This window comes from Paramacrobiotus metropolitanus, unplaced genomic scaffold (genome assembly GCF_019649055.1).
Source record: "Paramacrobiotus metropolitanus isolate TYO unplaced genomic scaffold, Prichtersi_v1.0 Parri_scaffold0000067, whole genome shotgun sequence".
Lineage (NCBI taxonomy): Eukaryota > Metazoa > Tardigrada > Eutardigrada > Parachela > Macrobiotidae > Paramacrobiotus > Paramacrobiotus metropolitanus.
The window spans coordinates 207,874-221,951 of record NW_026570287.1 but is presented as its reverse complement, the minus strand read 5'-3'; the positions used below and the strand labels follow the sequence as shown (position 1 = coordinate 221,951).

The window sequence follows — 14,078 nt, the reverse complement described above, 5'->3', positions numbered from 1 at the left end:
CTTGTGAGTTGCGACTTGTACAGTCGAACTTCGACTACAGCACAGCATTTCCGGTTTTAATATTGCTGCGGTTTATCATAAGAAACGGTATTTCGGCTGTTGTACTGTTTGTGTATGCATACGCGCGTATTGTACTGATTAGTATTTGCTAAAAAGTTATTTGCTTTTGGATTTTCGTCGGAATCAGGATTTTTTCGACTACCATAATCTCCCTATATTCGAGAATCCCTGTTGAACGAATTGTTTTCAGAAAGACGAATCATTCACACGAGTATTTGCCTGAGTACGAGATACTAACGAGCGGAACATGCCCTAATCTCAGTGGGAATCTCACTAGCTGCTGCTGTTCACATTTATGATCCGTTTCGCAAGTTTACGGGAACGCTATCTTATCCAGGATTACTTATGAAATTTATCGAATGATTCAGTCTTTCTATCCAACAGTCTGGAATATCTGTGGAAATCTGCGGCGTAAAGGTAATGACTGGATTTCTAAGTTTCGTTTTATTGCTTTAAAATTAGACTTTCCTTGTAGCGTAACTCGAAATTCCAGGTTTTGGTGGTTTGAGAAGCCGTGATCGTTAATTGAATCCTGCCTTCTTATCGTTAATGAAAAATTTATTTTGCAGTTAATTTATTGGGGCAATGTCGGGCAGACGTCGTCCGGGACAGCGGTATTCCGCCGAGGACCAGGCCCTTTCGTCGATTACACGAGAGGTAGGCTGAAATCGTAAATGGGTTACAGTTTACACTCGTCGGTGTTGAATGTGTTATGTGTGCACGGATCGTACGACGTATTCGTGTTCGGGATGGCATCATGATAGTCGTATTTCGTTAGTTCTGCTATTAATAGTCTCTAATTGGAAACTAGCAATTATTTACGCCGTTTCAGGCGCCTGTTGTTTAGATTCACACGACAGTATACTAAGTCTTGGTGTAGTCGGATGCTGCGAAAATCGCTTGATCACAGAAAATATTGTAGAAAAAATTAACAATCCAATATTACGCCAGGTTAAAAAATGGTAACAGGCTCCATTTTTGCTGATTATCAGCACTTAAGGGTCTTTTTTATGGAATTGTCTTGTTTACATAAAGAAAATGAAGAAGTATTCGATTCAACTAGCGGGCGATTGTATTGGTCGCGCGAGTGTTTTCTTTTCGATGTCGGTTTGGTGTGCTAAGCGGTAATGCAAATAAGCAGCTATTATGTTCAAAAGTGCGTGCAATTTGAGCTGTTAACAATAAGGTAAACATTGTTTAGCAAATTAGGATGGGATGGATTTTTATATGTTGTGGTAAATTTCGAATAACCATATTATTTTTTAAATATTGATTTTTCTTTTGAGATTAATCTGATAACCGGCACAAGAAGCTTGCATTTAAGTATAAGTAGATTATAGTATAAATTGATTATAGACTTTATTGCATATCTGGACTGGCTATTTTACACAACGCGGCAGAATCGTTTGCTCGGATCATTCTCCTCAGCTGTGGTGCTGGTGTGTACGATCTGCTTTGTGAAAATGAAACAGTCGTGCTGCATCAGGGTTTTTCGGAATCCGAAATTTCGGAAATTCCGCAGTATTATTTTTTAATTTTGTTGATTTGTCAATACCTACCAGCCGATTTATTACAGGCGGAAAGTCGCTTGCAAGCCATGAAAGCCACTCGTGCAGAATATCGCTCAGCTAGGATGAAGGAAATTGAAAAACAGCAGCGCGAAATGGATGACGATCACGGCGCCGATTCATCCTCCCGGTCTTACCGAACATCCATGCCATCCACTTTGCCGCCTCCGAGTTCCAGTCGAGTTCGCTACACTGCTTCTTACGGCTCTCGGAGGGGCAGTAGTGATACCACGACAGATGCTGACAAAGATCTGAGGGTGGGTTATCGTGGTTTTGTGCACATGGATGCGTTGTTTCAGTTTGTATTCTGTTATCTTAACTGCTCATGCGGATTTTGCAGGATCGTTATAATGAAGTCCAGGAAAAGCTGAAACAAGCCACACTGAATAATGCTCAACTTGACAATGAGAAAGTCTGTTTGAAATTTGAACTGGAGAATATTAAGGATGATATGGAAGAGATAGACGAGAAGCACATTAGTTTGGTGAAGGAACATCGGAAAAAGTGCACGGTAAAATTGCATTTGTTGTGATCTCTTGCGATATTGACAATGAATGTACAGGATTTTTTTGCACGAACTTGTTTATGGCATATGTAATGCCTTTTACGAATTTTTGGCTGTGTTGTTCAGGAAAGGTTTACGCTTTATTGACTTAAACCAGAGACTTGATTTGAGTACGAGAAAGTTTAGGTACCGGTATTTCGAATGATTGTATTGTTCAGACATCGGTGTTCCGGAAATGTGGTTATGATTTTAATTTAATTACATTGACGCAGTTTTTATGGGCTGCAGGAACACGAGTTGCTTAAACGCGATTTCGAAAAACTGCAAAGAGATTTGGAGGCTGCCAAATATCAACTGGATGTTCGAGATCGTTTAATTGCCGAGAACAACTTGGTGCTAGTCGGTGAGGAGAAGCCGAACGACGAGGAGGAGGACGAAAGTATCAGCAGTAATGCTTCGGGAAGTACTCCCAAACCAAAGCAGAAGCCTGCGCTAATTACCAAAGAAGCTGCGGATATCCTTAAAGACGCGGGAGAAGGATCTCTGGATAAGAAGCTAAAGAAATTATCTGATGAGAAACAGGAACTGACGGATCAGCTTCACCGTTTGAAGTTAGATTACGAGGAGGAGAAAGCTCGCGGTGCTGGACGAGATCTGATTGGCAAAACGCTTCAGCTCAATGGACCGGATTCGAATATAGTTGCTGCAGCCCAAAGTAAGAAAGATAATTTTGTCGAATCTGTCAAAAGTTTGTTGTCGCAGACTGTGAGCAACAGCAAGTGTAAGTATAATTATCATTGATGTAAATGTAATAAATTTTTTTCTATAAGTATTAATTATTTTCTTCCTTTCTGTAAAACGTTGTAGCATGTGTCGTTTGGTTTTTTGCTACCCCGGAAAGTGGCCGACTTTAATTAGTAGTTGTCTCGGTAGTCGATAGCGGTTAAAGTCGTGGGAACAATGTGAAGGGTATGCGTTTAACAGTGTGTTATTACTTTTTTTACAGAGGAAGCAGCCCAGAAAGTCAACGAGTTCAAACTGAAGCTGCAAAAGGCGGAACAGGACAACAGTACTTTACAGGCTACAATAAACCGGTTAGAAGGCCAGGTGAAACGTTTCAAGACTGCTGCTGAAAAAGCGGAAGCATCCGAAGAAGAGCTGAAAGCTGAGAAGCGTAAACTTCAGCGTGAGGTATGCTTTTTTATGTTGTAAATGGGGGGTAGCGGGAGTTTTTTGTGTGGAAAATTCAAGATTCATGAGGAAATTTTCTTCACAGCTTCGGGATGCCCAAGTCAAAGCCGAAGAATCGCAGAATTCTTACAACCACCTGCAAAAACGCTTGGACAAGCTTAAACAATCCAAACTGGCGGTGATGTCTGGGGGCAATAAGGATGAATAAGGAGCGCCTACTGAAATCCTTCGATGGTGATGATATAACGCAGCTGATTCCTCTTTGGTGCCTTATTTGCATATGGATAATGGAAAGCGATATTTTTGCATTGAGCGAGCAGAACAGCCTGCTGCGCAGTAATGGTGAAACGAGTTCTTTCGTTGCCGTTGTGCCTGTCGAATGGTCCACGCCGCGCCTATTTATGGTGTTCATGGACTGCCGATTTGTTCATTTAATATCGTACATAATTTTAGAACTACAGTTTTATCAGTTCTAGTCCACTTGTGAACCTTTTTGAATGGTTGTCATGTTCTTTCGGCTTGGTGTTTAACGGCTGATGCTGTGGGGTGTTTAATGGGCTGCTGCTGCCTTGAAGCGAGGATACATATTCTGGCACTGGTTTTTATTTTTACTTTCGTATTTTCAACGACTAATTTTTACTTTTTTTAGCTGTTTATTCGATGACTGTGTTCACTTGCCAGTTTGTAAAGGATAAGCATCTGTTTAATAAAAAATCGCTGTCAAAAGAGATTCACATTTTCCTGGGTCGAAGCAGTTTAAGCCAGAGTAGTCACACCCAGCAGGACACTGACTGATGATCAAAACAATGGATACAAGAAAAACTTACACCGCTTTTAATCCATTCCGTGTCGCTGCGAAGGACTCGTTCATTTACACAATCACACCTTACGATTTATAAAACGGGTGACCAAAACGTGTTCATGATAGAATCACATTAAACTTAAAAGTTGTTCCACAGAAATAAATAATCTTTTACTAGGTTCATCTGGAATAGTCTCTCGATTTAAAATGAATGATTAAGCAAAAAAGATCACAAAAATCAAAAAAGAAAACCAGCAAGATCCCAAAAACCTTGGCCATGAGCCAACGATTGGATGATATCGAGCGAAAATAACGCAGCAGCTCGTCGTGGGCGGCTTCGATGTTACTCTCCGCGTCTTCCACGTGCATATCGATACGCTGAACGACTTCTTCCTAAAAGAAAAAATAACATACGCATCAAATTTCCAAAATTCAGATACATCTCAAGACTTCAAACAACATGCCCCGTAAAATATTAAAGAATAAAGAACACAATTATTATAATACATTCTAAGGCAATACAAAAAGGCCACCCCGCGTAAGCTAAATTATGTGAGTGAACGATGGTGCCAAGCATTTTCGTTCAACAGTCGCAATAAGCCGAATAAGATTAACCATCCACAGCTATACTATTTTCGGAAAATCTTCGAAATTGTGATGATTTATAAACTGCTACTCCATTACAGTAATGAAAAACATGGACAATAAAAATACTTAACATTGTTTCCCAGAATTTTCTGAAATCACAATTACCTGCTCTTTAACCATGTGTGCCAGCTGCTGAAAGATGCCTCCAAGCTCCACAATCGTCGACTCAATATTCTGAACGGCATCCGCTCGGGACTGAATGTACGCATCCTGCTCGTTAATCAGCTGCATCTGCTGCTGCTGCTGCGATGTATTGCGTCGTGTCAAACTGGACATATCAATGGACACCGGCGCATCTCCAGGAACAATATCCGGCTGCAGGAGAATGGAGTTAGTAGGACGTGAAGGGATATACTCGCTGGCTGGAACCGAAGAAGAGTATTTGTCGCGTCTTTCTTGCTGCTGCTTCATGTTCTCCGTACGAATCTCCAGAACCTCCTTAAATTTGGTGGACATCTTCGCTAAACTCGACTGTAATCCGATTACAACGGATGTCGAATGCGACTCCAAATGATGACGAGGTGTCGACTGGACATTATGACCGTGTTTTTTTAGTTCTTCCAGTTTAGAAATCTGCTGGTTGAGATGCTGTATATCCTCCTTGATCATCTGGCTCAAGTGCTCGATTTCCGATCCCCGATCATCAAACAGGGATTTTTTCTTAGACAACAGCGTGAGTTTCTCTAGTTTGGCATAGGTTTGTGACAGATCTTTCCCAATATTCCGGGCATAGCCCATAAACTCCTTGGCAAACTGCGCTTGTCGCTGTCTGGTGGCAGTCTGGCCAGCAGCAGCAGGGGAATGTGCACGGTATCCATTTTGATGCAGATGGCTCTGCTGGAGATTCCGGACAATACTGCTGAACTCCTGCGTCCTGTCCTTAGACATTCTCTGGTGAGCAGCACAATCAGTAAATGCGGGAGTATTCAAACAAAAACAAAAAAGTCCAAAAAGAGATCCGGAAACGAGTTGGCGATCTTGCTTGCGCCTGTTGTGCAACCAGCAACAAGCCCAAAAACAAATAAATCCAAACACCCCGAAGGTGTAACTGTCAACCCCAGGTTGTGCACCCACGTCTCACCAGGCAGTATCAACGGATAACGATCCCTTCGCTCGCAAAATTTCCGGAAAACAGAACTTTGTAATCTTTTTTATGGAAATTCTCTTTGTTAGTTCAATAAATCAAAAATGAAAAACAGCTAATATTCAGCAGTGTGTGGAAAAATTTTATTGGCTGCCAACTTGGAAGACAACATTTTACAGAATTTCCGTTCGCGAAACGAAGTCGGTGTCAGCGCAACGTAGTTTTCGACTCGTGTTTCACTATGTGACGTGTTTCAGCTTCCGAATAGAAATCGACTACCATTCTGGAAATATTTCGTGCCAGCTATACAGCGCTGCCAATTTTATTTTGCCCATTTGATTTTTCAGTGCGATGTACGTAATTGTTACAGTTGCGTTATCACGATTCATGATCATGTAATCGGTAATTATTACTGAAATTTTAATATTTGGCATAACAGTTGTCGTACAGTCCAACTGAAATGTTATCTTATCTGTGGATTGACGATTACTTCATCAAGTAGACGCCGTAATAAGACTGGTTTCGTGGTTTTGTTTTGATGTTGGAGTTTTGCGGCCATCCACGGCGACGACGATGGACCACACTGCTTCTGCTGATACTGTGAAACTGCTACGCACCGTCAGCGATCCGAAAGATAAAACTAGTATTCTGCGTGGTAGTACCATGCCACGTCCCAATTCGATCGCGGTGGATCTGACCAACCGAGTCAATCAGCAGCAGTCCAGTCCGGTTGGAAGTAAAAATGGCACAGCTCGCAAACAGGGCCACTGCCATTCACCATCCAGCGTCTCCATGTCGTCGTCCACGCCGTCGGGAGAAGGCTCCTCCTCACAGTCCGAGTATTTTAGTTATGAAGCGGAGGAAAGCGGTGGCTCGATCAAGCCGTCACCGGTGGGATTATTTGACGATTCACGGGCTAATCAGACCGTGGGTACGGATTATGAAATTATCAAGGGTTTGCGCGTCGGAGAGACATTCGAGAAGGTTGTGCCTGTTTTTGAGGGGCTGCTGTCGAAGAAGCGTCGGCGACGGGGAACAGGTTTCCAGAAAGTAAGCATGTGTCGTGGTGTAATTTTTTTATTGTTTATTTTATTATCCGACGGCATGCGGATGACAGGCGTAAGCAGTTGATTGCATCTTGATCCTATCAGAGCTTGTTTGTCACGCACATTTGCGGTTCATGTTTATGTTCGAATGAGCAGACTCAGCAGAGGTTTGTAGGTTAATTTGTGAGAAATCGTTTCCCTATGTGACCGCTATCGGCTGAAAAATGTGTGTGCTGTGAATGGTGTAAACTCTGCCTGATTATGCTGTTTTGCTTTCTCTTTTGATTTGTGAGTTAATAATTTCTGATTGACTACTATACTCGTATTAATTATTATGATATTATTATTTTCCGTCGCTTGTATGAACTTGTAGAGTTTTCTTACAATTATTCAGCTATTTATGCAAATAGTCATATGGACTTGATTCGTATAGGCAGAAAAGAAGTCATAAGATTTCTATGAACATACTGTAATACAGTAATTATTCGCGTCGCAAGCGCTCTTTAATTCGGCACTACTAGAGGTGAGAGCCATTTCTTAGAAGAGCAATTTTCGTCAGATTTGTATTTTTTGTGATTGATTATGATCCCAGTGTACAGTTTACATTAAAACAGCAATAAACTAACGACCAGATAGCATTGTGAGCGGTTACGTTTTGCATATTGTATAACCGCTATGAAATTGTGTAGAATGAACGCACCTAGTCCAACTAATTATACGTAATTGATCGCCAAGATAAAGCTGAACGACCAGTTTTTGTACGTTGTAATATTTAGTACAGTATTTGCGGATCGGACTAAGTAGTCTGTTTTCCTCATCAACCCATCCTTCGTGGTGTGTATCATTTTTCAGAAATAAAAAGCTTCCGATGGATCTGTATCAGAAATAAAAATGTTACCCCGCCATATTTATCCAATGGTTGTCAGATTACAGTTCCGGTCTGTATCGGCATTTATCATTGCAGCGTTTCTGCCGTCTGGAGGAGGGCTATTTGATTTATGCAAAAAATCGCGGCGAGGTAAACGATATCAGTGAACAGTTCTGAATGGATGGCTTGCATATCATGGTGTTTGCAGATGGAGAAGGGAAATTACTTGGGGAAACTTGATATTGCATTGTCTTTCGTGGTTCTCAATAAGAAGAAGCGTGGCATTGAAATCGACGCAACGGAAGCTGTGCATCACTTTCGTGTACATAACGAATCTGACAGACGGATTCTGGTCGGTTGTGTCTGATGCTGTTTTTTTTCATATTCTCTAGGCATATTCGGATGCACAATTTGCAAAATGGCGTGAAATGCTATACGATCATCGTCTGTACCGTCAAGCCACGATGGCCAGCTTGTTAGGTGACGCTGATGCGGAAGGCACACTGAAAGATGCAACGCTGCTTAATCAGCCAAGCGCAGCCGGTTGCCGAATTGGTTTAGACGTCTCAAAAGCCCGTGAGTTGTGTGTACTCAAATTGTTTAGTGTGGCGGAACCAGAATTGGCGTATCATGCGTGTGTACATCACCGTATTCTGTTTTGGGTATGTAGAATTGGATGCTGTTTTCAAGAAGCTCGATCGCGCAGCCGCTCTTGTCGAACAATGGGAAATGGCCGCCAATGAGCCAATAACAGAACGCGATATCCAGGTGCCGCAGAATTTTCTTTGTTTGTTTTCTCACATATTTTGCGTAATATTTACCGCGGCAATAGCCCGCTAGTACAAACCAAGTATTGCGCTTAGTGCATCGTATGTAATTTGCTTTTTTTGTTGATGCAGCAGAACAGCGTGAATGATACCGGTTCGAAAAGAGGTACTATAAAGAAATTCTTCTCAAGGCGAAAGAAGCCTGATAAAAAAGAGGACTTAATGGCATCAAGTGGGAGTTCATCAAAAGGATCGGTACAATACCCATTTCCTTCAAAAGCGCCTAATGGGCTTGTTGGTGAGCCGTGGTATTGTTGTTGTAGACGGTACCACGCCCGCCCACTATGGAAACCCTGCAGTTGCCCAGTTCGAATGCTTCCGCTTCATTTCCGGATAACATACCGGCTATACCGTCTTCCCCCATACCCAGTCTGGGTGGTCATCTCAGTGATATTAGCCACGGTTCGCAGTCAAGTCTTACGAAGTATAACGAAAGTCAACCGAACAATGCAACCACTTCTCGCATGGATGTGGATTCTTTACTGCTGGCTCGGGAATGTGCGTACCGAAAACTTTATTTGTCACTCGTCAGTTGTGCGAATGCGTGGCCATCTGGGTTATTTTGCAGTGATCTCAACCTTTCGAGTCATTGGCAATGATTTCCGCCAGCTATATAATCGATTTAATGGTGCCTTATCGGATGACGGGACCCTAACCGGCAGTATGGTTCAGGTACGCTCAAGCCAGATTACTTTCGATATTGTGCGTGTGTTACTGCCAGTCTGCAATATAATTTTGTGTATGACCACTGTTTGAAATTTTAAATGCGAACAGATAAAGCGTTGATAAAATGCAATAATTTATAAACACGAGGTGACTCACTTAGTACTTTTTGATTTGACGTGGCTTACGGCTAATAAAAAACTAATAGGATGCACCGATACAGTATTCATTACCATCGAGTAATAAATATTTGATATATATAGTTTATTGTTGCAATAGTACAGTTGTCTTTCAAATTTTTACTCTATTCACAATTATAGTACCGAATTTTGATCTGCATAAATTAAACTGTAACCGGAAAAAAATGTGTGCTGTAGTGTAAAAATTATGGATTCTTGTTACATGTAGAACTACTTGTTCCAGATGCTGTTTATTGTAGACACGAATCGTGCACACTTTATCGTCGGATAGCGCTGGTACAATTGGGAGCGGAGACACATTTTTCACGGCCATCAGTCATTTCAGCAGCAGCCGCATGCAGCATAGTGCTCATCTTATGTCCGATACATCCTCCGACGTAAGTGATCATGTTTCGGGGTTGAAGTGCACTTGGGGCAAATTTGCACATGAATTTGTATCTCCTTTGAGTGTAAGCGATTTTATTTTCTCTGTGACACTAGTGAAAGAGCTGGGCGGTTGCATGATGATGTAAAGCGACAACACAGTATTGGCCGTCGGAGCGTTTAATACAGATTCTGGCTTAATGAATTTTTTGCAGTAAAAGAACTACCCGCACAAGCGATTACGTACTTATTTAGGTACGTAATAATGTAGTGTGAATGTGATATGTTTGTAGCGTTCGCATTCGCGAGATGAAGGATGTTCTTCGGATTCCGATGTAGACGATATCGATAACGAGAATTTTAATCGTGGTGACATTCAACGTCAGACGGGACGGCGCACTGTGCTCCCCAGCCAAAGGCCGCCTGCCGACGGAAGCCTGCTAAAAATGATTGGCGGTTTTATCGGCAAAGATTTGACCAGATTAGCACTCCCTGTTAAAGTGAACGAGCCTCTAAGCATGTTGCAGGTCGGTGTTAATTACGTAGTAATGATGTCACTTGATCTGATAATATCATAATTAACAGTTAACAATTGTTGTGAATTTACAATTTTGTGACAGTAACAGTTTTTTTATAGTTTTGTGTTAGACTGTGGTAAGCGTGGCAGTATGGGAGCCCCTGTAATAACCATGAATATTTTACACTTCGTGGCTTACAAATGGGTATCTATATACCCATTTATTTGTTTGCTGTTTTCAGCGGCTAGCGGAGGAATTGGAATATTGTGAATTGCTTGATCGCGCTGCGGATTGTGCTGATCCAGTTGAACGGATGGTTAGTGTTTAAAAGATGGCTTTACACTTCTGGATTAAGAAGTTTATTGACGGGGCTTTTTGTTTAATTTGGCTCGTTAGACTCTCGTGGCCACATTCGCTGTCTCCGGATTCGCTTCGACATTCTACCGAGCCAGCACTAAGCCATTTAATCCAATACTCGGCGAAACATATGGTGAGAGTGAGAAAAGAATATCAACAAGAAGAACCTGCCGATCACGCTGTACGGTAATACTCTGTATGCTATACAGAATGCGTCCGCGAAGATAAAGGCTTCCGGTATGTTGCCGAACAAGTTAGTCATCACCCGCCAATTTCCGCGTGCCACGCCGAATCCTTAAGTGACAAATATTGTTACTGGCAAGGTATGATTTTTACCGGATCTTCTGCTGGGTTTTTTTGACTTGCACATTCCTTTCCAGATTTTCGGCCGAAAACACGCTTCTGGGGACGGTCCATCGAAGTGACAAACCACGGCGAAGTGCATGTGAATATTAATAAGAGCGAGCATTATCGCTGGAATAAGCCGAGTTCGCGCGTTGCCGTTTCGGCTCTCATGTCTCAGAAGGGGCACGTGGAAGTGTACGGAACCATCAAGATCACCTGCAGCAACGATTATTACGCCAATTTGACATTTGGAAAGGTTAGCCGTTCGCGTGCTTTTTATAAAGAAGGGTTGAAATGATGAATGAATTAGATTGTCCGTTGGTGACGTTTGAACGGGTTTAAAAGTTTTGCAGCCGCGCACTTTGACCCGAAGTTTGACGAAACATCTGTAGAACAAATAGAATGCATTCCATTACTAGCTACTGGAATAGGTTTACGCAAAACCCTTTTTGTTGCTTCTACAATTTTGATAGTAATTTATATTAGGTGACGTTTGTTCTGTATTAATTTGACATTTTTTCGTATTTTTAGTCATCCAGTGAAGGCACCCCAACGCATGTCGAAGGTACCGTATATGGGCCGGATCGAGCACCTGTTACTGCAATTTTTGGCAGTTGGAATGAATGTGTTTATTGGACGGATCCTGGGCGAACGGGCACCAGTCGAAGCGCCGGGACGAAGGTTCTTTGGCGAGCTGGAGCCATGCCGGCTGACCACGATGTTTACTATGGCTTCACACGTTTCGCCATTGAATTAAACGAAATCAGCGACGAAATGACTCGATTTTTACCCTGTACCGACTCCAGGCTTCGGCCTGACCAAAGGTAAGTAATGCGATCACATTACGGTGTGTGCCGGTTGCCGTTGTGGTACTGACACATTAATTTCGGTCGAACATGTACGCAAATTCTTTAGTTGGAAAAAGACTGGGTTGTGGAAGATTCTTGCTGCACTTTGGTACTTTCTTCTCGATTAGTAATTTTTTGAATTTTCCATTTTTTTAATTTTCCATGACGTAATTAAAGCGGCATTGCAGTGTACAGTACGACGGGATTGGGTACCGTGTCACGGTGTCAGTATGAATTATGAAGAGTCGCAGTCGGTGTTCGTGTGACTTCAGTAGAGTCAGATGAAAAATGCTGGTGGAGTTGTAATTATCCAAAATTTAATGGAAAAGCGTTTATTTAACGGATATCATTCATGCAAGAATCAGTTAATTGTATTTTTTCTCACCGCCGACTTGAAAAATTTGATTCTATTTGGCCTCTGTTAAGAAACGATGGGAACTATATTTGCCGATCTTCGGACCCTTGGGTAGATTTGTGTCACTTGCTTTTGCTTTGATCCAGTCATTTTTTGATGAATGGGGTGACATTCTAAAGTGAAAATAGTTTGGAAAAATGTATGGAATTTTAATAGGTCAGTCTCTGTAGTGTTACGGCTAATGAAGCTTCCCATTTAACAGGCTTCTGGAATGTGGAAACCTGGCTTCCGCTGAAATCGAGAAGAAGCGTGTGGAACAGGCGCAGCGCGAGCGTAACGCGAAATACACCAAAGATCATTATCCTTATGAGCCGCGATGGTTTCGGTATGTACTTGTGGAGTAGTAAAAGAGTCGAGGAGTTAAATTGCAGATTTGTCCTAAATGTGTGAAGATGCTGTATGTAGAGTAATGCGTCTAATTGGTCATATTTAACAGGCGAGTGGAACAGACGAGCGGAAACGACATTCCTGATATTTACGAATTTACCTACCGCTACTGGACACTTCGGGAATCTCCGGGCTTCATGAGAGTTGTGCCGGCTATCGAAGCCATCTGGTGATCCATTGCTGGTGATGTGATGAACAGTGTCTTCGTTTGTTAGTCAATAAGTTGAATACTTCGCAGAATTTTATGTAATCTATCGTTTTTCTTTTCAACTGGTTCACTGAGATAGAAATGTTGAATTTCGAAAATTTTGCCGTCTTTCAGAAGGATTATGCAGCTGTTTCTGGTTGTCTGTTTGAAAAAATGGAAGCTGACTAGATGGAATTCGAGTAATTTAAGTGGTCAGTTTATACCTCTGTGGTGATGTAGCAATATCTGATACGCAGAAATAAGGCCAGTGGAAGCGCTAATTATTTGATGAATTAGGGAAAGTTCACTTGCTTAGAGCTCTGCTTGAATTAAGCAATACCCCACAAATTTGTTGAAGATTTTTATGCCAGCTCGATTTTAACTGATTTTGGAAGCTCTTCACACTATGAATTTTTCGCAATTAGCGCATACAGAAATGGAGCAGAGTAAATTCCAGATTTCAAAGTGGAGCACCTTCCCGGGATCGCTGCTTAGAATAATATTTGCACATCGGCCTTTCGATGGTTTGCAGTAGTTTGACATAGTCAATCTGTGCGGATGAAGTGCAACTCCGGAATATTTGTAGAAGGGAAAAGTATTAAGTCAATTAAGTCCACCAGTGGGTAATTTAATCCATCCCGATATGTATGTATGCCCATATATTTATATTTGTCAGCGCTGCCGGATTTAAATGATATCGTTTTAATCAGCACTACATTATATCCTGCATGTTTATACACAGACTGACTAATCTTATATGTCGCCGTCAGGATGTGTTTATCCCTTCTCCCAGTACGAATTAGCATGGTCGACCACACTGGTGTACAGCATGGACAGTGCGATCGTCGATGATTGGCTGATGTCGGCTTTCATATTTCCTGTTGAGTACTTATTGATCTTGCCACTTTATTTTACTTGCGCCATGTACAGTACAGAACAACAATAGTCTGTAATAGGTTATGCTTGTGGCTGGACATTGGCCACTGTATATGTGCGTGTAAATATATATACCAAGTACAAGTAATATTATTGCAGTTCTTTTCCCCGTAGAAGATCCCGCGAACACAGAATCATTTTTAAAAGTTTTATTTGCATTTCGCACACGCTATTGTTAATTTTATCCTGGCTGTCCAATACAGTGCACCGATCAAACTTTCCTTTCGTGGCAGACAATTGATGTGAAATATCTGATATGT

General features: G+C 41.8%; 3 protein-coding genes across 4 annotated transcripts; 2 read left to right on the top strand and 1 right to left on the bottom strand.

Annotated features, from left to right (window-relative positions):
* The first annotated feature begins 51 nt into the window (after positions 1-51).
* LOC129594397 (leucine-rich repeat flightless-interacting protein 2-like) lies at positions 52-4,048 on the top strand. Its single transcript, XM_055491077.1, has 7 exons — positions 52-477; positions 630-717; positions 1,637-1,885; positions 1,969-2,139; positions 2,422-2,848; positions 3,140-3,324; positions 3,410-4,048. The coding sequence occupies exons 2-7, from the start codon at positions 646-648 to the stop codon at positions 3,530-3,532; spliced, it is 1,227 nt and encodes a 408-aa protein (XP_055347052.1). The 5' UTR covers positions 52-477; positions 630-645; the 3' UTR covers positions 3,533-4,048.
* A 152-nt stretch (positions 4,049-4,200) lies between these two features.
* Positions 4,201-6,035, bottom strand: LOC129594398 (syntaxin-5-like). The gene is made up of 2 exons (XM_055491078.1): positions 4,880-6,035; positions 4,201-4,519 (listed from the first exon to the last, which is right to left on the bottom strand). The coding sequence occupies exons 1-2, from the start codon at positions 5,660-5,662 to the stop codon at positions 4,307-4,309; spliced, it is 996 nt and encodes a 331-aa protein (XP_055347053.1). The 5' UTR covers positions 5,663-6,035; the 3' UTR covers positions 4,201-4,306.
* A 143-nt stretch (positions 6,036-6,178) lies between these two features.
* LOC129594396 (oxysterol-binding protein-related protein 3-like) lies at positions 6,179-13,177 on the top strand. Of its 2 annotated transcripts, none has more exons than XM_055491076.1 (17): positions 6,179-6,908; positions 7,869-7,922; positions 7,981-8,094; positions 8,165-8,348; positions 8,443-8,540; positions 8,675-8,794; positions 8,863-9,097; positions 9,168-9,271; positions 9,702-9,839; positions 10,119-10,352; positions 10,585-10,659; positions 10,740-10,833; positions 10,910-11,023; positions 11,081-11,301; positions 11,577-11,869; positions 12,511-12,633; positions 12,745-13,177. In XM_055491076.1, the coding sequence occupies exons 1-17, from the start codon at positions 6,432-6,434 to the stop codon at positions 12,866-12,868; spliced, it is 2,802 nt and encodes a 933-aa protein (XP_055347051.1). In that variant the 5' UTR covers positions 6,179-6,431; the 3' UTR covers positions 12,869-13,177. The 2 variants fall into 2 exon arrangements, with proteins under 2 accessions (XP_055347051.1, XP_055347050.1); XM_055491075.1 differs by having other exon boundaries at positions 8,672-8,794.
* Positions 13,178-14,078: the final 901 nt, after the last annotated feature.

Bases quoted from the DNA above. Each gene is read 5' to 3' on its own strand.
- LOC129594398 (XM_055491078.1), bottom strand. From the start codon at position 5,662: ATGTCTAAGGACAGGACGCAGGAGTTCAGCAGTATTGTCCGGAATCTC. The intron at 4,520-4,879 runs GTAATTGTGATT...TTTTTCTTTTAG, and splicing joins CACACATGGTTAAAGAGCAG to GAAGAAGTCGTTCAGCGTAT.
- LOC129594396 (XM_055491075.1), top strand. From the start codon at position 6,432: ATGGACCACACTGCTTCTGCTGATACTGTGAAACTGCTACGCACCGTC. The intron at 8,095-8,164 runs GTACATAACGAA...CATATTCTCTAG, and splicing joins AAGCTGTGCATCACTTTCGT to GCATATTCGGATGCACAATT. The intron at 10,834-10,909 runs GTGAGAGTGAGA...TATGCTATACAG, and splicing joins AATACTCGGCGAAACATATG to AATGCGTCCGCGAAGATAAA.
- LOC129594397 (XM_055491077.1), top strand. From the start codon at position 646: ATGTCGGGCAGACGTCGTCCGGGACAGCGGTATTCCGCCGAGGACCAG. The intron at 1,886-1,968 runs GTGGGTTATCGT...CGGATTTTGCAG, and splicing joins ATGCTGACAAAGATCTGAGG to GATCGTTATAATGAAGTCCA. The intron at 2,140-2,421 runs GTAAAATTGCAT...TATGGGCTGCAG, and splicing joins AACATCGGAAAAAGTGCACG to GAACACGAGTTGCTTAAACG.